At 44.1% G+C, this 25,499-nt stretch overlaps 1 protein-coding gene across 6 annotated transcripts in view; it reads left to right on the top strand.

Annotated features, from left to right (window-relative positions):
- KIAA0586 (KIAA0586 ortholog) overlaps positions 1-25,499 on the top strand; it is a 102,567-nt gene that overhangs the window by 62,924 nt on the left and 14,144 nt on the right. For 3 of the 6 annotated variants that reach the window (XM_051622643.1, XM_051622641.1, XM_051622640.1), the window contains one exon: positions 12,768-13,138. The exons of 2 other annotated variants lie outside the window; for them this stretch is intronic. In XM_051622643.1, the coding sequence (XP_051478603.1) occupies positions 12,768-12,913 (146 nt within the window). In that variant the 3' untranslated portion in view covers positions 12,914-13,138. Of the gene's footprint in view, positions 1-12,767; positions 13,139-25,499 lie in introns of those variants that run through there. One more of the 6 variants, XM_051622644.1, reaches the window with a different exon arrangement.

Below are 25,499 nucleotides of genomic sequence, written 5' to 3'. Positions count from 1 at the left end.
TAAAATTTGTGATTCCTTCAAAGACAGTTTGGTAATAGCTATTTTAATAGATTTTTAACTGTAGCCTGACAAACAAAACTGTTATGTGGTAACATAATTGATCTAAAGCTTTATTTCTGGAAAAAAAAAAAAAAAGCTAAGTAAGAAACCAGAAGAAGTCTTCACCAAACTGGAAGACATCTGTACTGGGGTAGCCCAGCATGTGACCTACTGGGCTTTCTGCATTTAAAATAAAAAAAAGAGATCAGTAAATATGCTGCCACATGCATGCAAATGTGTCTAATAACACGATGTGCTGTGTGGCTGTACTGTTGTTCTGACATGGTTCAGAAGGTTGTCTGTGGTCTTGGCATTCTTCAGGAAACATTAGATTAATAGAGCTGCCTTTGTCATACCATTTTTTTCTTGTTTAAGTAGGTGTGTGGAGGCTGGTGCTACATAAATGAATTACACGGAAGACTTTGGAGGAAGAGGGAGCTTGTAAACGAGACTGAAATTAATGAATCTAAGAATTAGAAATCAAAACTTTATGTTTAGTCTGAGGAGAAACAATTCCTTAAACCCTAACCACATGGCTGTTTCTTGTTTGCATCAACTCTGCTTGACTGTTATTGTCTTCTGTTAATTCTCTGGGGCAGTGGCCTGACTTTGTTGAATGAGCCAATTGTTTTCCTTTGTGTTGCCCATCAAGTAAGTCCCCATCTGGTTTGTATCAGACTGTTTTCACAGCCAACAACTGCTGCCTTTTCTATATCCTGACACTTAAGGGCCCCATGCTATCAAAGCATTGCTGTGATAGCCTGTCTGGCTGGGCCCGTACAGCTGTGCCTTGCAGCTTGAAACTATTACCCAAGTAATGGTAACTTAGAACTTGAACTGGCTCTTATTCCCATTGGTGTCGTGTGTACAGTGAACAGAATACATTTTTGTTGAACTCCATGTGCAACAAAAAATTCTTTAAAGCTCTCCTTTTAGTTTATGTGATTGGCTAGTTTTTATTTTCCAGCAGCTTCCTGGATCTCGCAGCAGTTTTGTGTTCTTCTAAAACATTAATGAGTACAAGACAAGCAATATTTATTTGAGGCACTGTTGTTATTGCTTACTTTTAGGGTACATTAAAGCTCAATGAGTGAAAATTAAACAAGCAAATGATTCTTAATGAGGATTTTTCTTATCAGATTTAGAATCCGTTTCCAGGAAACTGTGTGTGATAAGCACGAGGTGTGTGAATAATGCTCCACCTTGGCTGCTGCACTGCTCACTTTCCAAGTAGCTAGCTAAAAATCCAGAGTAATGGACAAAAAGTCTGCCTTGAACTGTTTATTTCTCCTCTGAAGGAATAGGGAAAGACTGGATAACTCTGTGACCTGGGCAGAAAAGTTATACAATAGTTTGCATTGCAACTGAGAGGCCCTAGGCATGATCCAGGCTCCTTTCTGCCAGACTTCCTACATGGTAGGAGACATTCCTGTTCCAAGAGACCTTGCAACACGTGCCTTCCCTGCCTCCAAGATTTAAAAAAAACAACCCAACAGTGCATCAAATAACAGTGACATTCAAATGTCATCTTGTATAAAGAAAGATGATCTCTAGGCATTTGTTCTCTTCTGCTCTTGTGTAGGCTGTGTAGCCATTAAACTCTTGGTGACACAATAATGATGAGGGGAAACATATTCCCCAACATGTGTATGTGTTAAGTATACTCTGGACTCAGTTTTTTCATATTTAAGAGAGGGAGAGAAAGAAAATAATGGGTAATGCATTTAAAATTCATGGTCTTACTGTGAGCGTGTGCAAGAAACTGCTAGAAAGCAGATTGATTTATATCTAATACTTGCAGAATAAGTGTTCCTGAGCCTGGGATTGTGTGTGTGTATATAATATGAATGAATTTGCTTTAAGTAAATTGCTGGGGAGCCATTAAATTCCATGAGTCAAGATTTTTTTTGCCTTTGTGCTTTTCATACTGGTACACACTGGGTGTCGTTGTGGCAGATTAGAATTGTGCTAAATAATTGGGTTTATGTCATTGTCAGGTATATGGAGGGTCTGCAAAGGCTGCTTTCTTAAGCAGCTTTCCATAATTGCTCTTCCTATGAAGCCTGTATAAATTCAGGAGTTGCAATGTGTGCTTTAGAGCAGTGAACAGACCCAGGCATCTGTGCTAGTTGTGTCCCATCAGCACCCAGTAGCCCACACCTCTGCAAGGAAGCTGCTCCCACACATGCTGGCTGAATTTCCACTCACAGTCCTTTCCAGTGCAGATTTCCCTACATTGCTGCCAGGAATTTTTAAACCCAGACAACTGATAAATGATTTTCATTCAGGCTGCTTACAAGCTATATTAATCATGCTTGTGGCCCAAAGCAACATGGAAAGCTATTGATGAACTGAGTGCAAACCAGGTTTGGCACCAATATCTTGAACAGGGAAGAGTGAATGTCAAAGAGCTGCAAGGCTTTCTAAAACAAGTTGGCAGTAGATGGAATCACAGAATGGAAGTAGGGCTTGGAAGGCACCTCTGGAGATCATCTAGTCCAAGCCCCCTGCTAGAGCAGGATCCCCTAGAGCAGATCACACAGGAACACATCCAGGTGGGTTTGGAATGTCTCCAGGGATGGAGACTCCACAACCTCCCAGGGCAGCCTGTCCCAGGGCTCTGTTACCCTCAGAGTAAAGAAGCATTTTCGTATATTTAGTTTAAACCTCCTGTGTACCAGTTTGTGACCATTGCCCCTTTTCCTGTCACTGGACACCACTGAGAAGAGTCTGGCCCCATCCTCCTGACACCCCTATAGGTATTTATGAGCATTGATGAGCTCCCCCCTCAGCCTCCTTTTCTCTCAGCTGAGCAGCCCCAGCTCTCTCAGCCTTTCCTCACGGGGAGATGCTCCAGTCCCTTCATCATCTCAGTGTCCCTGTGCTGGACTCTCTCCAGTAGTTCCTTGTCCTTCTTGAACTGGGAAGCCCAGAACTGCACACAGTGCTCCAGCTGAGGTCTCACCAGGGGTATCAGAAGGAGTTGTCACCATCAGTTAATGCAGCCAGCACCTTCAAAGTTTCAACTTGTGGGTGTGTGTGCAGCTTCAGAGGTAAAGAACATCTGCCCAACGAGGACCTAATGTAAACCAGCATGTTCAGTGTCTCAGAAGGCCCTGCTTGGCTGCTGCTCAAAGATTTGTGCAGAGCAGCTCCTGGGTTGCTAACAAGAGTTGCTGGTTTCACTGTAGCTGCTGGGGGACCGTTAGTAGTGAGATCTTCAAGAGGCACAGTGGTGCTGGGAGCAGTCTGCAGGGTTTTCCCTGCTTTTTTCATGGTGGTTCGTAGAGATGGGAGATGTGTGTCATGTTAAAGTAGGTAGTGATGTGCAGAAGAGAATTAAGAAGGTGGTGTAATGTGCTGAGCATATAGAATCAATGTAGAGCTGTACATTTCTGCAGTTCATTTATTCTACTGCTTTAGAGCTCAGATTCACCCAATATTGCAAAGGAAGTTTGTTTTTACTCTTTTCCATGTAACAGGCCAAGGTTCCTGGGTTGTTTGTTGCTTTTTCTTTTTTTTTTTCCTTTTTTTTTTTTTTTTTAACAAGGAGGAATGCTTCGCTCTATTGCACAAAGCTTAAACCATTTAGATTGTAGCAAACATATATAGAAACATATATTTGCTCTCAGACCTTTCCAACTCTCTGGTCCCAGGCATTAAGCTGTAATGGCAGTGTTAGTTGTCATCACAGAGTACTCATTTCAAGAGAAGGTTTAGACCATCTTTGGCAGAATAGGGTCTGGACACTTAAATAATGGCTGTCTCCCAGCAGGTTTTCCATTGAAGACATTTCATATTTTCCTCATTTTAACATTTACTTAAATAGATTTCTACAATATTCTTTCTGAACTGCTAGAAAAATTGCTTGCCTCTCTAAACTTCCTGGAACTGCTTATGCCTAACATGTTCTTTAAAGTTGAGACATACAAATGGTAAGACCTTTAACGGCTATTTTCTGCTAGTGAAAGATGTCTTTAAAGGAGGCCTTTTGGACAAGTTTGTCAACAAGTATGCTAGAAATGTGCCTAGAGATGTCCTAGTGTTTATTAGAATGCATCACTGGGAAGTGCTAACTGCAGAGGGCGGGGTTTGGTCTGTCTTGTTTTGTTGTTTTCCTGGGGGAAGCATTCAAAATCTCCTTTTCAGAAGGTGTAATTAAAAAAAGTGAGTAACTGTGCTGTAGGTATAAGCATTTTAATATGCCAGATCTTTGTAATGGTAGTACAGTAATAGGAGTCTTGGCAAACTGTTTCCATATGGAGAATCCTGTGACTTTGGAATTGAAAATCATCAAAACAATGTAATAGGAATATTTAGAATTTAGGAGTATTCAGAGTGGAGAAATACAGCTATTTTCTGATCATCTAGAAAAACACTTGTTATTTGAACAGTTTGGGGTTTTTTTAATTTTTAGTCTATCATATGCATTTTTATTATAAAAATGTGCATGTAGTGACTCCATTGTATGTGAGGAGTGACCTGCAGAAAATTCTGCCCTGCAGCAGTGCCTGAAGGGCTGTGCAGTATAGAAAGGTTCTGTTGTCTTCCTGATGCCCATCCTGTAGCCTTCATTCAAACCTGGGTGCAGAGTGCTGCCCTGGCTGGAGGGGTGAAACCTCCTGGGCAGGAAATCCTCTCTATCTGTCTGAGGGAGAGCTCATCGAGGTCTCCCATCACACTTTTAAGTGACAGAAAGTAGCTTGTGACTTCTGCTGATTCACTGTCCTCTCACATTCCCACCAACTGTTTTCACAGTCATGTAGCCAAGGAGTTAATGGGGCTGGATCTCTGTGATGCAGGGCCAAGCTGATCTGAAGGAGGTGGGGACTCCAGAGTCACCCAGGATGTATCCTGGCCAGGACACTGACTTACACACGTCATTTGCTTAGGGGATCCCTTCACTGCAACACCCATCTTCATTTTAAGCATGAACTGGGAAGATGTTCTTTCTCAAATGCACAGCAACCCTAATTTATGATGAAACATCATTGAATTTGTTCATTCAACTTTAATTACTGGTGTAATTTTTTTTAAATTGTTTTTAAATAAAAACAGGCCATGTAACTTTTTAAGAATTAAGAAGATGCTTTGAATTTTCACTCCCCACTCCCCATGTAGGCTGTGAATGCTGTTATGTGGTGTGATGTAGATAAGCTGGAGGCAGTATTGCTGCAATTAATATTGTTAAGATATGAGGTCTCAGTGGAGCCAGTCCTCCTGCTAGGATTGCAGTGGCTGATTATGCATCCTGAGGGAAGTCTGCATCACTTTATCTTAGAATTTCATGTGAATATCCACTATTGATCAAATGAGTCTATTTTCTTTTTGAGCTTCTTTATTTTGCTTCAGATGCTGGCACTGAAATGTCTCTTTAGCATCTCCAAACATGAAGGTGTGACTAGCAGAGGTGAATATATTACACAAGCACACTGTTAAAATTACATTCCTCTCCACTTCCCTTTTAGATTTTGCAGAAAATGAGGAAACAATTGGTATGTGGGTGTTATTTACTTGTACTGAGTAAATAAAATATTAATTTCACAATTAGATATGCAGGTCTTTAATTATCACTTGTCAGATTCTCATGATTCCACCAGCTGTTTATTTGGTTTGTATTTTGTGGATATAGAGCTTACTGCTCTTTCCAGCTCTTGCACCAGGTACATTTTCCTGGTGTTTTTCAAGGACCCTGGGCCACTAATGGACCAACTTCTCCTGTTTTACTTTGAAGTCAAAGCTGCTCCTTCAAGGTTTACTGCAGAGCCCTCCTGTCAGTTCTCAAGAAAATGGTTGCATTCAAGAAACAGCAGTGCTTAAAAGTTAGGAAAAGACTATTTGTTTCTAACCAGTTGTGGGCATCTGTATGGAAAAATCAAATTGACTTAATATTTCTTCTTAGTAATTATTGTGGTTGTTTGGAAAGATCATTCCACGTCTTTTGGAAGGGATTTGCTGGGAAACAAGAGCAAGAGTTCTGGCCAGGGAAAGAACTTGTTAAGCACTGAGACATTCTACAGAGCAAAATCTGCCAGATCTAAAGGAGCAGAGGAGATTTTTAGGCACTAAAAGGAAATATTTGTTTAGTAAACTCCACAATCTCATTCCTAGATGTTTTTGGAGCTGCTTTCTATCTGCCCTTCCCTACCGGTCTCAGCGTTAGGATTTGAAAAAATCTGGTTCTAGTTTATTTGATGTATTTCTAGTTTTTGTTCTGTTTAGTGTTGCTGGTGGTGGGAATAGAACGTGTTTTGGAAAACCACTGAACCTTGAACTCAGACTTGAGAGGAGGAAAAATCATTTTCAAATAATCTGCTTTGAAAAATGTGTTAGCTGCCAAGGCTGTGTCCCACCCTCCCTCACCGATTTGGGATCTGAATTTATTTTCTCTTCAGAAATATTTATAGTTAGGACATACATTAAGGTTTAAACAAACAAACAAATAAAAAAGAGCTTATATATGTATGTTTATTTTCTGTGTGCTTGTGTGCAGAGTTTCTGTAAGTACATTACACCACGTGGAGATGGAATTTGCCAAGTTTAGGTCAAAACTTGAACTGAACTCATGCTATATAGTTTTCTGTCTCCACTGGTGTCTATGGCCCACTTATGGAGGTTTATGAGTTGGCTGAAGCCTTTGAGAATGAAACTGTGTTTTTTCAGCTCAGGCAGTAGACTCATGCTTTTAAATCCAGACATTTTTGGCTCGGGTCCTACAGATGTCAGTCCATTTCTGTAAAACAACCAAAGTGTTTTAATTGCAAAGCTATCCCTTTCATGTAACTCAACCCTAGAAATGTAGCTGAAGTTTGCCCAGTCTTTCCTGTTGGTCATGAAACTGGCCAAGTTAGAAGAGTCTGATTTTCAGTTATGAAAACAGAGCATCTTGTTCTTGCTTTCTGTATTTCTGCCCTGCTGGAAGGCTGTGGTCTGACCTGCAGCCATGGGCCCTGTGCTTAGCAAAGCATTTACACACTGAGAAGAGAGTCCCTGCCCTAAAAAGCACATGTGATTAAAGACATTTTGCTTCATTTCTAGCAGAGCTGTAAGGACACCTTCTCCAGAATAGCATAAATATACATATGGATTCAAGGTGGAAGTGGGTCAGGGCTAGAAAATTGGAGGACTTGTCATTTCTCATGAGTGGAAAATATTTTTGTCCAAATGATCGGTGTCCTGGAGAAACTGTTGATGGTTATTCCTGAGAACATTGCATTCTTTACCATCTCGAGGACATATGACTTCCCCTACCCACATTCAGCTGTATAAGGCATGAAATTCCAGAAGTATTAACCTAGGTAGCCAAAATGCAGGGTATGGCTGGACATGAGACTGAACTGGAAATACTGTATATAATTGTACTTAGTAACATGACTGGCATGGCAGTGTATTTTCTCCTTTCAGTGTAGCCTTCAGAACTGCTTACATCAAAGTGTGGATGTTGCTTGTCAGCATGTGTTAGCCCAGCACATCTGGAGTAATTTTGATCTTGCCAAACGTTGGTTGCTGTATTTGGTAACCTGCCTGTACAACCACCTCTGAAAACAAATACAGTTTCCTTTGGTACCCTCCAGGTACCCATGGAGACATGGATCAGACACACCTTGGCACAAATATGTGTCTCACAACTTTACTTACAGGTGAGAGCAGCAGATAAAGTGTTTCTATTGGTAGTGGTTCTGTTACATTTGGACTTGTAGGTATTCTTCTCCTTTACAGTCATTACTGTAAGGAATTCCAACAACTCTCTTTCCTTGCTAACAGTCTTTGTAACTATATCCCAGATGTTATTTTCTTTTGTTGTAGGGAAAAACCAAAATGGGGAATGACATGGGAGGAAAAAAAAAAAGGCACTTTCATTGAAGATTTTAAGTTGCTGAGTTACAGATCTGCAGGTGCTGTGCTGTCCCTCTGAACACTTGAGATAATGCCATCTGGAGGAAGTTATTTGTTGGGACAGGACAGTGTTTTAGACTTTGAAGTCAGTAATAAACAAAGTCAAGCAGCTGGAATCTGGCAGAAGAAGAAACAAGCCATTCATATCAACCCATGCTATTAAAGGAATGAGAGCACTGCACTGGAGTTGTTTTTACATAAGCTTGGAAGTTTATTCTTGCTCTGGAAGTTAGCTGCTTCAGTTTTTAGGTCTCAGAGTAGAGGGAGGGTTGCTGGGTAGTGATGATTGTTTGTAAATTTCAGGAAGTAATACATAGGTAATTACAGTAATAATGTTTCTGTTTTTTCATACTGAAACCATAACCTGAGTCCTGATCCTTCAAACCCTTCCCTATTTATTGTCTTAGAGTCACAGAAGGGTTTGGGTTGGAAGGGACCTTGCAGATCATCTTCTTCCAGCGCCCCTACCATGGGGCAGGGACGCCTCCCACCAGACCAGGTTGCTCCAAGCCCCATCCAACCTGCCCTTGAACACCTCCAGGAGGGAACATTGAAGGGGAGTCTTGAAGATAGTTCTTTTCACTTATAAGAGTCTGATTTACCTCTGGGTATATTAAAAAGAGAAGTTTTATTTAATGTCTGGACACCGACATGAAGGAGTTAAAGCACATGGTTTTTATTTGGCTTAAAAGTCAGACTTGTTTAGTCTTTTTATTTTGCCAAATAGAAAAATTTAAAAAGAAAGATTTAAACATTTTCCTTTGTTCTTATGGTTGCCATATGTTATTCCTAACCAAGCCTCCCTTCAGTGTGTTTAATTCCTTTTCCATTTGGCACACATTCCCTTGTATGTAGCATACTCGGTGTGTAACGGTACCTCTCAGAGAAAAACTCCCTTCACAGGTCACTGGATGGCTGACACACCATTAATTTTTATGTTTCTGTTAAACAAAGATCTGGAAATTTAGTACTGTACATGAATTTCTCCTAGATTGCCAAGAACAGGAAAAATCTCTAATCTGCAATCTGACCTTTTCCATCAGTGGGTCACCGGGATGTTTTCAGTCGCTGTTGAGTTTCTACCAGTCAAAGACCCTTAAACACTTACTAAGAGTGTCAGTTTTCACAGCTTCTATGAATGTATTCTATAGAGGGTGACAATGGATTTGGAGAACTGGAGGTCACCTCAGGACACATGTTCCATTTATGGGATTTTAACAAGGAAAATTTTTATAAATACATCTAAGTACATGATTGCAAAATTGTACTGAGTGCTTCCGGAGCCTCTAAAGAGGGGATAAAAGCTGTTAAGGTTACTTGCCTTCCTGCCCTGCACTGTCTTGTGAATGGAGGAATTTTCCATTCCATTTTTAAGACATATCAGATCATTCTCAGCACTGTTGCAGTTTGCGTATTTGTGGTGGTGAAGAGCTCAGTGTTTAAAAGGAAACCATCTTAGGATTGGTGATGAGCTGTTCCCCGATGGGGGGAAGGAATAAAATGGAATATCACATTGTTAAAGGAGGAGCTGGCCAGGGACTTGATGTACATCACTGATGTACAGCAAAATGCAGATACAGACATCAGGAAATAACATAAAAGTGAGGAGGAACACAAGCATTTAAACCTGTGAGCTTGTCTTTGTGTGTTCATTCACATGCCCATCCCCACGTGCAGGTATGAAGGTGTTTTATGCACTGTGCCTGCACGGGGTTAGATTAGACAAGAGGTGATAATCATGGAATCATAGGGGGTGGAAGGGGCCTCTGAAGTCCAACCCCCCTGCTGCAGCAGGATCTCCTGGGGCAGGTCACACAGGAATGTGTCCAGATGGGTCTTGAAAGTCTGCAGAGAAGGAGACTCCATAGCCTCTCTGGGCAGCCTGTCCCGGGGCTCCATCACCCTCACAGGAAAGAAGTTCTTCCTCATATTGAGGTGGAACTTCCTGTGCTGTCACTTGGTGCTGTTTCCCCTGGTCGTGTCACAGGGCACCACTGAAAAGAGCCTGACCCATTCTTGACACCCACCCTTCAGATATTGATAGACATGAATAGGATCCCCTCTTATAATGGTAAAGCACATGTGAGAGTAACTTAGCGGTTGTATCTTTGGGCTGACACAGTTTCAGGACCAGCAGCTTTCTATCCTGGGAAGTTGCAGTCATGGAGCAGAATCTCCCATGTGGCTGCAATGGGATATCCATAGGATTTTACAGTTAAAATACTGAAAAAACACCTTCTGTATTTTCTGTGTGCATCTCACAAAATCAAAGACTTCAGATTTCTGTCTTTAAAACAAGGGAAATGTTTACTTTGGGTATTTTTATGCTTATCTTTAAGGATATTTAGATAACACATGACCTGGTAGCTTTTCTGTTCAGCAAGTAGATGGAATAATTTCATTTTTCTCTCCCTTTAACATTTTATATCTCTCATGAAATTGAACTATAGTAGGTCTGTAAAATATATTAGAGTATCTGTTAGAAAGAATGTAGACTAATATGAGACTTTCTTTCAGCACCCCAGAATCAAATACTTTGGTAGTTATTACAGAGCCTTGGGGTAAGGGAATATTCTTATTTTTTTTCTTTTCCTTTCCATTTTTTATTTTAAATTTTATTCTATTTTTTAGAAACCTGAAAACAGCTGTTGAAACAATGACATCATAGAATGTGACATAACTGTGGAAACTGTTAACCAAAGCCAAGCTTTGAGAGCATCAAGCTACATGTAGTGTTGGAGAGTTGCTGCAGCATCTAGGATGATTTACAGGGTTTTCTCAGGCATTACACATTCATGTCTTTGCTGTGTGTCACCTTCACCTCTAGCCAAATAAACACTTTGCTTTTCTTCAGTTCCCCTTCTGAAGAATCTGTTTTTATCACACAAACGTGGCTACAGACTAAGCTCGTGGAAGTACTTCTGGAAAAAGCAAAACACTTTTGTTGCTTGCACATCTTGGTGGTGTTACCAGAAATGTGCTTTTGGATCATGTTCAGGAGATGGAGAATCTCACTTCTCACTGCTTGCTGAGGCTTGCTCAGGTCCCCACACCAACCCAAACTTTGGCAGCTGTGCTTTGTGGAAGGCTTTGGGCTTGGGGGGGACAAGGGCTGTCCAGCTGGTGAGGACAGTCCAGAAAAATATCAATGTATCTTCTTGCCAAACACCTAAGCAACTATGGCAGGGAGGTGACTTGTGGGCTCCCTGGGGACACAAAAACTGCTCTTGTGCTCTTGCTGCCTCTCCAGAGCCCTGTTGTCCTGAGGGGCAGGAGGCTCAGGTTACTCCATGTATTGGCTTTACTATCTTTGGCCTCATGTTTGACTTCCTCAGCTGTTGGCAGCTGTTGTAGCATGAAAAACACTGGATGAAATTTTATTTTAGCAGTGGGGTTTTGTTGTTTTAATTAGCCATTTGAAGCGTGCTCTGCTGCAAGTCAGATGAGAGCAGATAACTGCTGGAGTGTATGGCAGATAATTAACTCGGGTGAAAGGAAGCCTAACTTCTTGGGTTTATAGGGAAAATAGTGTTTTAACTACCTAGTCTATCACAGAGGAAGGGAGAATTGTTATAGCTTCTTGGGAGTAAGAGCAAATGCCAGGAGAGCCTTTGCTCTTGTACGTGGACGTGTTTGTTTTGCTTGTAGATGCTGTGCTTAAAAGAAATGTCCTAAGGACAACTGAATCTCAAAATGCTCTTGCTGTGGTTTTGTGGATGTTGGACCGTTCATCCAGTGCTGCTTCTCCTGTCCTCCTTTATTCTGCATCTCTAGCCTGATGTGTGTCTTGCTCCCCCTGCTCCATGAACTGACCCATCTCGTCTCCTTTTTCTGGTGAAACTCTTGCCCATGACCCTTCTCTCTTCCCATCTCTGGTGTCTGCCTACAGGTTGTTACCCCCCACCCCCTCCTCATTCCCACACAGCCTTTTCAGCACTGCAATGATCTTCCACAGCTGCTCAGCAGCCAGTGGTGGCTGGAAGCTCTGTGGGACATGTCCCCCTCCCTTGCAGGAGCTGCTGGCATGGCGGTGGCTGGGTTCTGTGGGGGCTTGTCCCTCTCCCAGGACATCCCACGTTTTGCAGGGTCAGATTTCAAGACTGGGAAGTGGCAAGGTGCCATCTCAGGCTTGCTGGAAGATGAACCTGGCATGTGAAGTTTTGCAAGCTGGGGGAAAAGCTGGGTACATTTTCTCTGGAGTCTGTCAGAGGATGAAAAAAGGGAGATAAAGCCACAAGGAGGGCAAGAAGAACCATTCATGAGTGAGGGAAATGGACTGGAGATAGGGAAGAGCTAAAACAACTTCTCACTTGTATTTTAGGCAGTGGAAGCATTGATAGGGTATTTTTCTTTGTAGGACTTGTTGCCAGTGGCTTCAAAATGAATTGCTTTGCTTTTTGTGATTATGTCTAGAGGTGTAGTATTGAAAAACTGGAATGTTTTCTAAATGTTTGATCCAAACAGGCATACACATATAGATGGAATTTAGAAATACTGCTACTATTTACAGATCTCATTTAGTTGCTGTGGAAAACACATATTTGGAATTATTCTGGGCCTACTGGAGATTCTCTACATATTTAAGTGTGTTTATGTATGAAAATACAACCCAGTGTGTATGTGCACAGAAATTCATCCTTGTGTTAGCTGATAAAGAGAGCCCTGCAGGCTGAAACAGCACTCTCTGAATGCCCCAAAACCATGGACAGTTGGGATGTCTGTGCTGTTGTCTTTCCATGGAGTGATGCAATATGGACATGACTTCAGTACAGTGTAGTTGCTCATCATAGACAGCAAATAATGTGTTTTCTTCTGCTTTTTATTTTTTTTAGGAGGGGATGCTGCCCCACATTTAACTTCCCATGTTTCTGCTGCGGAGGTGTCAGTGAAGCTGCCTTCCATGAATACAGATAACCAAGCACACAGTATGAGTAGCATAAGTGGCTGCTCAGATTCTTCAGGGACAGATACTTTTTGAAGCTTATGGCTTTTTATGACAGCTGCTGTCTGAAGATCTTGTCATTGGTACATTTGTCTGCCTAGTGTGATAGTCTGAGTGTTTTATCCAGCTTCTGGTCTTTCAGTACTGTTTATTTTCTACTGTTTTTCTCATAGGTTTGTTCTGACCTTAAATTTAGGCAATGATTCTGTTTGTGATCATATAAAATATTTTTTAAGCAAATAAAATTCAGTTCTTTCAGAATCATTGTGGGTTGAAGTCAATCAAGGTGAAGGCCATCAAACTATTTATTGCATGTACAGATGAACATGGAGGTGATTGGTATTGAAATCCATGGCAAAAGTCTGCCTCACTGATGGGAAAAAATGCTTGGCTCAGTATAATGTCACTAGTGTCAAAATGTGGAGCCAGAAGAAAATATATTTGAAACCAAAGTTTGCAAGAAAATCATGTTCCTGGGTATCGTCAGAGTTTGTTCATCCTTAGAAAGCTGCTATCACAAGACACTAATCCAAAATTGTTTGTAAAAGAGACCATTAGAGTTTATGTTGTAATGATGATGAATTTCTTTTTTAAGAATTCCAATAATTTCTGTGTTTATTTCTCTAAAGATATTTTCCCATCTTGAAACATGTCTGAATGAGAGATTGTGTGGATAGGGTTATTTTGTTTACATTTTTTTAATGTAAATTCCTCCTTTTCCTGAGACAGAGCTAGATGCTGCAGCCTCAACCTCTCAGAAGCCAAATAATTTCTAGTCACACTCCCAGGGACTGCTCAGTTTTTTAATTGCCTCAATCAGGACAGTCCAGCAGTGGCTGGGGAGGAAGGCAGGATCATCTGCCCCAAGCAGCATCCAAGTGAAATAAAAAAGAGATATTCAGACGTGTTCCAAGCAGGCAAACTGAGAAAGGAATCTCTTCTCCAAGCAGGACAAAAAGCTTTTGCTCTGTTCCTCAGCCAGTCTAAGCTTTTCCTGGGATACCTGTGGAAGAGAGGAGATCCTGTGGCAGTTTGAAAGACATGGGACATGAAGACATCTCTCAAGAAATGATGCTTTGGGCTGACTTGTACTTTGTACCATATAATTTCATCTGCACAGCTTCAGTGCATCACTTAATGAGAGGCATCTTATTGTTGCAGATATAAGTATGACCAGCTCCCAGGACTATTATTTTAGGAGCCTGCACTGATTTCTTCTTTCCCTAATAGAGAAAGATTGCAAGTTCCTCCTGGATTTATTTTTATCTCGTTGAGCACAAGGTTCAGCTGACGTGCTGCAGAATCTGCAAGGGTAAATGGAAAAAGAAAGAGCTTCAAGCATTCAAGGTTGGTGATACCCAGAGGACTGGACTTGAAAGGGAGTCATAAAATCACATAAAACCACAGACTGGTTTGGCTTGGAAGGGAGCTTAAAGATCATCTAGTTCCAACCCCCCTGCATGGGCAGGGACACCTCCCACCAGCCCAGGTTGCTCCAAGCCCCATCCAACCTGCCCTTCAACACTGCCAGGGATGGGGCAGCCACAGCTTCTCTGGGCAACATGTTTCAGTGTGTCACCACCCTTATAGCAAATAATTACTTCCTAATACCTAACCTAAATCTGCCCTTTTCCAGTTTAAAGCCATCCCCCCTTCTATTGCTACAGGTTTTTTTCGAGTCTTTTAGGATGTTCAAGAGTTCATTTCTTGCCTGTCTTGACAGACACATAAACAGCAGATGTGGATGGGGGGGTGGGGGCGTGTAAAAGCATGACAGGCCTTGTGCAAAATGCAACATCACTTTAAGAAAAGAAAAGGTAGGAATGAGACAGCATTCCTGGGAGCTAGTTTCAGCATATGGTGCCACCAATGTTGTCTCAAAGCATCGAGTGGTTGCATGGGAACAACTGCCAGGATATCAGTCTGCAGTGGGGAGAGCAAGAGCCTCTTAAACCAGCTTTCCTGCCAGAGAAAACCTTCCTGAAACTATATTCCCAGCACTCTGTTGATCTGCTGGGTGTTTTAGGATGCTGATACATCATTTAGGTCCCCTTTGTTGCAGTGTAAATAGCAAATGAGCTGTGCTGTTCTTCTGCCCACAGCTGCAGGCCTGGGTCAGGATGGTGCTTTGCTAAATAAAGTGCAGTAATTGCCTGGAGAGCTGGCAAACTGTGGATGAGGCAGGAGAGAGCACCGGGATACGGGGGCGAGGAGAGCGCCCAGGAAAGGGTGAGACAGGCCTGGCTGGTGGGGGAGATCATCATCTCATCAAACCAGGAAAGTCACTGATAGGTTTGACTGTCTGCAGTGCTGAGCATCACATCTTTTGCTCTTACTCTCTTCTTTTTTCCCTTCATGGGAAGAAATGCATTTACATCGAAGGTGATGTCATTAAGCAAATCCTGAAGCTGTGTTTTTAGGGAAGTATGTCAGAAAATGCCCTGTTTTGAAAGCTCCTCATAGAGTTAAGTTCTCTCCCAGCTTGACATGTCTGACTGACCTTTTTGGAAGTGTCTGGGTGCCTGGCACTGTGCTTCAAAGGTCTGCAGCTGGTGGGAATGATGCTGGGGCAGTGGGATGTGCTAGTGGTTCATCCCCACTGCTTCCTCTGCTGTTCCCACTCAAAGAGAATTTTGGAGAGAGGTGAAAAAAGAGAGCAAACTATTGCTTTTCCTCCCCCAGATCTTCCCCAAAAAGAAAGTATCCTTCCACATAACCAAAAGGGGACCTCTGTAAATCTGGCACCCTGTGCATAGATCATATTACAAGTATTTATATTCCTAGGAAAAGCTAAAGGCTGTGTGGGGAGGGGAGGTTTTGTGCTTTGGTTTTAATCAGTCTCCATTTTTCCTGTGAAATGGGGGAGGGGAGGGAGGAGGGAAGTATCTTCTAGAAATTTATCTATTTCTTATTTTTGGATTCAGTCTTGTATTTCAGATTCCTGTAAGTAGTTTTCCAGAGTTTGAAATGGTAAGCACATGTTCTGTGAACACAGCCAAGCCGTGATAAGGAATTTCTCTGTCTGCTTCTCCAAGTTCCATTTTGTTTCTACAGCTTTTGTGATTGAAAATGCACGTTTCTTATGGGCACTCACACGACTGAAACAGCATGATTTGCAAGCTTGCTAAATGGATTTCTTCCAAGCAAGTCATTGGGGTATGTCATCAAAGCTTAACAGCATCAAATAGAATTCCATCCAGGAAAAGTATTAAAAAACCACCTCTGTACAGCTATATTTTTCAGTTCATTCTCAGCAGCAGAGAGGTGGGGGAGCAGGAGGGTGTGATTGGATTTCAGGATTGTAGTGTGGAAACCAAACCCCTGGCTTTATTTTTTCGGTTCAACTGAATTCCTGGTGAAGTTTGCTCATGTCTTGTATTAGGAAAGCACTAGAACAGGGTTATTTGTTCATGGATTGGACTTGCAGCAGAGGAAAATGCAAAACTGAAATGTCAGAAGTGTTTATATTTGTAGAGCATTTCTTGCTGACTTTGGTAAGTAAAATCTGGCTATTTGGAAGTGAGATGCTCAAAACCCAGGGTGTTTTTTCTCCTCCTGAAGAAAAAAAGAGAGATGCTTTATGATGAGGGTGGCAGCAAAAAAAAGAGCTCGGGTGGATTTTTGGGGACATCATGAAATTCCTTGCTCCCAGGCCAGCACAGTCTTGGGACAGACTCCAGCCATAATCATAGAATCATGGAATGGTTTGGGTTGGAAGGGACCTTACAGATCACCTAGTTCCAATCCCCCTGCATGGGCAGGGACACCTCCCACTACACCAGGTTGCTCCAAGCCCCATCCAACCTGCCCTTCAACACTTCCAGGGAAGCTGGTAGGTGATTTGTCTGCTGCCAGTGTCAGCCCTCCCTGGTCCAACTGAGTTGTCTTGGTTTTCTGTATGGGAAGTAGAAAATTCTGTGTCTATGCTTCATCTTATCTGAGTTGTGGGAAACTGGATAAAGTGAGGTTTTTGTTATTCCTGTTCACTTTCATAGTTCAGAGATGGAAGTTGCCAAAATTAGCTACTAAAAACATATTCTAACTTTCCAAGGTGCTTTACAAATCACTACAGATAATGTTTCTGCCCTGACTGGGTAAAGATGGATGTGCCAACCTCCTCCCTGTGAGTTCAGGACTCAGATGCTTAAAATTACACATGTGCAAGAATTTGCTGGATCCCAGTCTGAAATGTAGCTGCTAAAGAACTGGAACCCTGCAGCTGTTGAGCAGCTGGCTGATAACACTCGGCACAGGAGCTTAAAGAGGTGGAAAGGAAAGAGAATTGCATCAGAACTGACACAACGTGAGAAGTTCATCCTTCCTTTAGGTGTCCAGCAGTGCTCTGTGTGTGGGACTGAAAGCTATTCTGGAGGTATTGTGATCATAGAATCATGGAATGGTTTGAGTTGGAAGGGACCTTCAAGATCATCCAGTCCTACCCCCTGCACGGGCAGGGACACCTCCCACCAGACCAGGTTGCTCCAAGCCCCATCCAACCTGCCCTTCAACACTGCCAGGGATGGGGCAGCCACAGCTTCTCTGGGCAACCTGGGCCAGGGTCTCACAACCCTCACAGTAGAGAATTTATTCCTGATGTCTCACCTAAATCTCCCTCTTCCAGTTTTAAACCACTACGCCTCATCGCTCCATGCTCTTGTAGAAGGTCCCAGCCCAGCTTTCCTGTAGCACCCTTGGAAGGTGCTCTAAGGTCTCCCTGGAGCCTTCTTTTCTCCAGGCTGAACAACTCCAACTCCCTCAGCCTGTCTTTGTAGCAGAGCTGCTCCAGCCCTCAGGTCATCTTTGTGGCCTCCTCTGGACTTGCTCCAGGAGCTCCATGTCCTTCTTATGTTGGGGTCTCCAGAGCTGGACACAGTACTCCAGGTGGGGTCTCATGAGAGCCAAGTAGAAGGGAGGAGTTTTCTCCCTTGGCCTGCTGGCCATGCTATTGTGGTATTGGTTCTGGTTGGCCCATGTGTTCCTATGGAACTCTTCTTTTTTTCTCCCCTTCCTGTGCTGCACTCCTAATTTAGATACATGTCTTTAAAAGTTGTCTCTAACATATTCATTATTATGATTGTGTGTTGATGCCTCCCCCAACCTTCAAGAGCTTGGGTGTGATTTTGCTTCTTTGGTCCTGCAAATATGGCCAGGTTATTTATCCAAATCTTGATGTTGTGACATCCTTGAGCCAGGTGAGGGAACTGCAGCAGCACCTTTTTCCAGAAATCTCAAAAACCAATACTGAGATCTCACTGTGGTGAGGTGGCCAGCAGGGCAGAGGCCACAGTAATGCCCTGGGGTGGCAGTCATGCAAACCCACAATCCTAGAATCATAGAATATGCTGAGTTGAAGGACCCATCAGGATTATTGAGTCCAACTCCTGGCCCTGTGTAGGGCACCCCAAGAATCACACCATGTGCCTGAGAGCATCATCCAAATGCTTCTTGAACTCAGGCAGGCTTGATGCTGTGACCACTTCCCTATCTAACCTAAACCTCCCCTGGTTCAGCTTCCTGCCGTTTCCCCCAGGCCTGTCCTTGGTCACAGGAGTGAAGAGATCAGGACCTCCCCCATCTCTTCTCCTGGTGAGGAAACCACAGACTGCAATGAGGTCACCTCTCAGCCTCCTCTTCTCCAAGCTGAACAATCCAAGTGACCTCAGCAGCTCTTCCTAAGACATCCCATCCAGACCCTTCACCATCCTTGTGGCTCTCCTTTGGACGCCTTCCAATAGCTTGATGTCCTTTTTATATTGTGGTGCCCAAAGCTTTTGTTATATTTTGCATAGAAGGTGAAACCTGCTTTTTGCTCTCACTTTCTGCCTCGAGAGGCGAGTGCAACAAGTGGGGTCTTGTAGTTCCAGGGTTATTTTTCATCCTTATACATGGCTTCACATTTAGGTTAGAAACAAGAAGGTAAGAGAAAAGTCAAATCACAAGTGTAATCTGAATCCTGTGAGGTGCTTTATTCATGGAAGAGGGTTGTCCCCCAATATTTCCAGTCCAAGAAAAGGCCATTTTGGGAAGAGGTGCTTTTTCACCCCTCAGTAGCGCTTGCTTGGGGCAGAGGAGCATTGACATTCTGATCAGACTTGACCTTCAAGACCCACAAATCTTCCAGGCTGGTGGCCCTGCACTGATGCTGTTGAGTAACTTGAAGGGGTCCATGAAGACCGTGACATGACATGAACTAAAAGCCAGTGGGGTTCTTGCCTGTGTACTTGTCATTGCAGCTCTAGAGCAGTTCTCAGAAAAACAGTTGAGAAAAAGATGTGAAGAGCAGGTGCTGAGCAAAGAACTTTACTAAAGCTCAAGGAACTAACCTGGAAGCAGCAATCCTGCTACTGCTGTCTGCTTTGCTGAAGAGCTGGAAGCCTGGGCAGCAGCTGGGAGGGAGGCTGGGGAAGAGGCAGTGACCACTCTGGCAGCACCAGCCTTTATCCTGCCCACCCTGGGCAGGCAAGGCAGCAGTGCTGGCTCTTCAGGCCCTCCCTTGGCTCTACCTTTTCCTGGCAGGAGTGCCCAGCCCTGCCAAGTAGGGTTGCTGACATTTCATTCTGCCTTGAACTGGCTGTGGGCAGAGCCCCGGGTGCAGCGACTTGTTCCCATGGGATCAATGGGTCATTCCTTGCTCTACAACCTCAGCACACCCATTTCTTACTGTCGTCTGGAAAAATCTCCCCCAGTTGGTGCCTGTTCCTTAATATATGTACAGTTGTACTTGCTCTAGAGCCTGTTAACACCTGGACTGTTTGATCACCATGTAAAATTCTTGCCACTGAAACGATGACTTAGAGCCTGTTTTTAATGGTTTCTGGGAGACTCTTCTTGCAGTGATGGGGGATTTTGCTGGGTGAATGGCATCCTGTCATTTTCCCCCCTCTCCTCTTTATTCTGCCAGTCTTGGAAATGGTGTTCCTCCTGTGTGATGTGCCCTTGGAGAAGGGCACTCAGCATCCTGTGTCTGTCACACAAATCCCACCTTCCCTTCCTGGCTGCCGAGTCGTGGCTCCTTCCCTGCTGCGTTTCCTTCATCAGCACCTGTGGCAAAGCAGCAGGCACTGAGCCACGGATCAAACCTGGTACTTCGCTGTGAAACCCAGCATCTGCTTAAATGCCACTTCCATCTGGGAATGCTGGATGCTGAATGCAGCTTTGCAGGCAGCACAGTGCCAGGGGCTGCAGAGTAAGGGATTCCTCTGGCCGATCAGCTTTGCAGCTCAAGGCTGAGGAGGAATTCCTGGTCTGTGCTCGGGCTGCTGTGCCATGGCCTCTTTTATGCCAAACTTGGAGCAGCTGATTCTCTTTTGCTTTGTTTTGCTTTGTTTCCCCAGATCAACTAACTAAAGCCCTCTGCAGTATTTTCTTTCTAAAGGCAGTTGTACTCTTGCCTCCTCTAATTTTGGTAAGGATGTTGTTCAGAGCAGGAGATGCCAGTGGTTTTGTTTAGGTTCTTATTGACCAGAGAATGGTTTGGGTTGCAAGAGACCTTAAAAATCATCTAGTTCCAACCCCCCTGCATGGGCAGGGACACCTCCCACCAGACCAGGTTGCTCCAAGCCCCATCCAACCTGCCCTTGAACACCTCCAGGGACGGGGCAGCCACAGCTTCTCTGGACAACCTGGGCCAGGGTCTCACTTCCCTCCCTTTGTTGTGTCTTTATGGGGACAATAGTGGCTGGTTTCTGCAAGTCCTGCCAAAATCAGGAGGTTGCAGAGGGATGAGATGGGGACTGCAGCACAGAGGCATCCCTATGGAAAACAAAGAGCAGGAGTGTGGGTCAGAGGGTGACAGGTCCCTCTTTCATGCTTGTAGGAACAGTTTTGCATCTTCTTCTTGTACTGTTTGACAGGTGAAGATCCCTTAGGGAGGAATATTTTTTTCTCTGCACTGGCCCAGTAAACAACAGCAAAGAACTGCTCATCCCTGCCTACCTGGACTATTTTTGTTGTTATCTTAATTGCTTCATTCTCACAACCCACACTCAATCTTTTCAGAAAATCCAGGGTCCTGAAGAAATCTGGCATCTTCCTACCATTTCCCAGCCTCTCTCATCTATGAGAACTAACCCTATCTCTCCCCTCCTGATGCACTCTGAATTTCCTCAGGGATTATCTAAACAGAGCCCACGTGATCCATTCCTCTCAAGCCCTCTACAAATAGGAAAGCATAAATCACAGGTCCCTACAAATAAACACGACTGGCAAGATGTTATTTTTCTCTGTCTGAAGTAACACCAGTTCTTTAATCTTCCACCTCCTGGAAGCATGTCTGTTCAGAGAAAGTATAACCATTACAGTGTATACACCATGTTCTTCTACCACTTCTCTTTGCAAGCTGTAATGGGAACCCGAAGGCAGAATGAAATGTGGGCAAATGAGTATCTCTGACTGTTTTCACTTCTTCAACTTGGCTTCAAAACCAGAAAACATTCCGGCCTGTAAGGAAAGGTGCAGCCAGCTAAGAAAGGGAAAATCCTGCCCATGAAATCCCAGTGCAGCTTAATTTTCAGACCTGTGACTTTCATTCAAGCTTTGTGTTAGAGCTGGAAGGGGAGGGGGAGGGTGTTGGGGCATCATTCATTCCGAAAATATTCTTTGTAAACTGAGGAAAGGGCAAGTTCTTTGCTGTAACGAAAACGACTCCGAGCGGAACACTTCAAAATGCTGCAAAAACTGGAGATGTTTTTACAGTTAAACCTGGTCTGGAGTTCATTTAAAATAATCGTGTTTACATGGAGGTGAATTAGTGCTCTGAGCTCTGCCAATGCCTCACTGTAGTTCAACATACACAGCCAGGAATTATAACCCTGGTAATTCGGTCCCTGAGTGCTGCAGTCATGGGTATGTGCAAGAGCCCAGAGGCAGAAAGGCCAGTCTGGGGGGGGGTGGGTAGTGGGGTGGGGTGAAGGTTGTGGAGCCAAAACCACTTTAATCAGTGATGAACCTTGTAGAATATTCCTGGGGGAATGAGTGCTGGGTCCCTTCTTTGCCTTTCAGTACAAAACAGCTGTTTCTGTGTATGCAAAAGGAAACCCTACACAGAGACCCTATTGCTGTGTCTCTGCTGGAGGTGGGATTCAGTTTGCTTGGCAATAAGGTGTCCACATCTCTGCTAGTTCTCTGCACCTCCTCGTGGTTTTTTGGAACAGGCCCTCTAGGAGGCAGGTTATCTCTGCTCTTGGAAAAACCTCCCTTGGGGTAAGGCAGCTCTTTCCCTTCAGCATCCCTGGATGGCCAGGATCAGGGGGTGGCAGAAATGAACCCTCCCCAAGGGTCTTTTTCCAATAGCACCACTGACCTGAGAGCCTCCAAGTGAGCAGACCTCATCTTCTAACCTGTCTTTGAGGAGTGCTGGCTGCTCAGTCTGCATGTGGAGTGAGCAGTGACCTGGATGGGTCCCTGCAAACGTTTCACTGTTCTGCTCCTGCCCTTCAGTTCAGATACTCCTATTTTAAGGGCTGTCTACTTGAGAGCAAAATCTACTTATGAAAAGAGTTTCACATCTGATATGCATGCATAATACCTGGGAATGTCTCTGGCACGTCTGTGCTGTGTGGTCCTTCCAGGAGCCTGAGAAACTATTTCTCTTGCTAAACTCCTGAGTGGCAGGATTACTTCCCAGTGAAGGTCTGTGAGCAATTGCAGAGAGCAAAGCTTTTTGGTTTTGCTTTGATGGTCAAAAATGCCGTTGCCTTGAGTGGTGGCTGATATGAGAAGGAGCTTTATTTCAGGCAGTCTCTGCTGTTTTCAGTTAATTGAAGCTGGTGGTTGTTGCAAGCCCTCTCCTGACCCTCAGCTTGTCTCCTATCTCCGTCTGCTGCTATTGAGCTGTTACTGGAGATGCTCTTCCTGCCTGGGCTCTCAGCCTGCTCCTGGAGATGCTGTTCCTGCTCAGCCTGGTCCTGGCAGACCAGACCTGCCCTTGCCAGCCTGCATGTCAGCGGGGGCACGTGGCTTGGCAGCTGCTCCATGCTGGAAACTCCATGGTTGCTGTCTTCCTTGTTACACACCCGATGCTGACCAGGAATTGTCAGCCACGGGGCTGTCAGCTCAGGCTCTGCTCACCCACCCTCAGGGCTGTGTGTGTGCACCCCCAGGGGACAGGGAGAGTGAGGGGGAAAGGAACACAATGAGATTCACAGAATCACAGACTGGTTTGGGCTGGAAGGCACCTTAAAGCTCATCTAGTCTCAAGCCCCCTGCCAGGGGGCAGGGACACCTCCCACTAGTCCAGGTCGCTTGAGGCCCCGTCCAACCTGGCCTTGAAGACTTTCAGGGAGGAGGCAAGAAACAGGGTTACAAATGATACAGAGGAAGGTGCAAAGCAGACAGGGACAAGTAGAGGATGTGTGTTGGCAGCAGATGGGCTCTGTGCTGGGAGCTCATTCGTTTCGGTCTGGATCTGTATGACCATGAGACTCATTTCTCTGAGTGGAAGTAGGCAGGAGGAATCTCAGTGAGATCAAAGGGAGATAATTTGATTACAGCAACTTGCAAGTTCCTTTTTTTGTGGGTATTATTGCTACTTAATGCAGGGGATCAAATTTCTTAGCTGATATAAATCTGCGTGTAGCTCCACTGACTTTTATGGCCCTACAGCCATTTACTGTGTCCTGTGATTTCCTGGGTCTGCGCTCGCGCCTGTGCCCACGGCTCCCAAGCTGTTGTCTGCAGACACTGGAAACACACCCATGGGTGCATGGCCCTCAGTTGGGTGTTTGCAATCTTCTCCAGAGCATCTTCCCTTAAAGACTTTGTAATTAGATTAGATAACAGGAAGTCATTCTCCACTATGAGGGTGGTGAGACCCTGGCCCAGGTTGCCCAGGGTTATTGTGGCTGCCCCATCCCGGGCAGTGTTCAAGGGCAGGTTGGATGGGGTTTGGAGCAACCTGGTGGGGTGGGAGGTGTCCCTGCCTGTGCAGGGGGTGGGAACTAGATGGTGTTTAAGGTCCCTTCCAACCCCACCCATTCCATGATTCTATGATAATTAGACTGCCTTGTGTTCCACAAAAAAATGTCATGTGTTGACAGCAGTCTGTGGTCCCATGGCTATGGACCCCACTGCTCTAAACACTCCTCCTTACCTTTTAATTTGTATAAATAAAAATTCTCTTGATATTTTTTTTTTTTTTTTTTTTTTAATTGTGAGGCTGAGGAAGCTCTTTGCCAGCAGCTTTGCCCAGAGGTTTGTTTCTCCAGATAACAAATCTTGGGGCCACCAGCTGGACCAGCACATGCTGCCATTTTAATGAACTGTAAATTTAGAACATCTTAGCACACGTGGAGAAAGCATCAATCATTGGTTACTTCTGATTTCTTTTTTATTTTGTTTGGTTCAAAAGTGAACGAGTAGCCAACCATTAAGGGTTTTTTTTCAGCAGTGAAGGGCTAATTGTTTCAAAATGGGGCCGTGTAATACGTTGAGCTCTGCAATGTGGGATCAGCTGAAACATCTGTTCCTGAAGAGCTCTGTGTAGGAACATCACTTCCAAACAGAGATAAGCCAGTTCGAACAACATACGAGGGAACCTTGCAAAGCTGAGAAAATTACTGTCATGACAGCTGTAAAACCCAAAAAACCTCTTGGAAATGCAGCCTGGGAATGCTGCTCTTAACCAGAAGCAAAGAAAACCGAGCTGGGTTTCTAGGCAGGATGCTGTGTTGTGGGGAAGCACTGTCCTCTGGCAAAGCCTTTGCTGGTGTTAAAATGTTCCTCTCTGGTTCCTGTCTGCGAGAGCATTTCAGAGGCTGCAGGATTGCTTAGAAGGTGTGGGAAACTGTTATTTTCTTCCCTGCAGAAGGCCAGTTCTGACACGAGGGAATGAGCTGGATATACAGGTTGTTTTCAGCAAACGTGAGACAGTTGTCACAGATCTCATTTTTCCTGCCCTGTGGGCATCTGCTGGTGGCCACCACCAGAAGCAACACAACACGAGATGGATGCAGTGCAGCTGCTGGGCTTCATCTGTTATTTTCACAGCTATTTCTGTATCTTGTTAGAGGCCTTTGTTAGGGAAAAGGTGGTTTGGTTTGGTTTTTTCAAAAGGTGTTTGGTGTAATGGCAATTTTTAGCTGTGCTGCTTAAGTTTTGCATGGCAAATGAAACATCTGAAGAAAGCAGTGCCCAGAAATTGGGTAGTTTGAAGGGTGCAAAGCTGAACTCTTGCAGCAAGGAATAAGTAAGAATATAGGTAATGCATGTTTCTGATGCAGCCCAAGGACCTGACTGAATGCTGCTTTACCTTCACTTTGCTCTGGGATTATTTGAATTGTTTGAGCTCCTGCTAGTAAAACTGCCACAGAATCAACACAAAATGGGAAATATTAATGTGCAAAGGTTTTAAACAACTTGACAGAAAGGAGCTCTGAAAGGAGCAGGGCTGAGGCCAAGCTTAGAAACGTGCAAGTATTTTGGATTACTCCACCCAAACCTCTCTTTCACAAGATATTTAAAACACGTGCCTACACTTCAGCATATGAAAACTTGTTCTGGCTTCAATGAGACCCTTCTCCTGGGTGAATTCAGGCACAGGCTCAGATGTCTCACTGAATGAGACATAGAAGGACTCCGTACTTCCTCCTCAGTGCCCAGATAGTGACAACTCTGAGTAAATCCC

The sequence above is a fragment of the Apus apus genome, chromosome 5, assembly GCF_020740795.1.
Source record: "Apus apus isolate bApuApu2 chromosome 5, bApuApu2.pri.cur, whole genome shotgun sequence".
Lineage (NCBI taxonomy): Eukaryota > Metazoa > Chordata > Aves > Apodiformes > Apodidae > Apus > Apus apus.
This window is presented reverse-complemented; position numbering and strand designations above follow the sequence as displayed.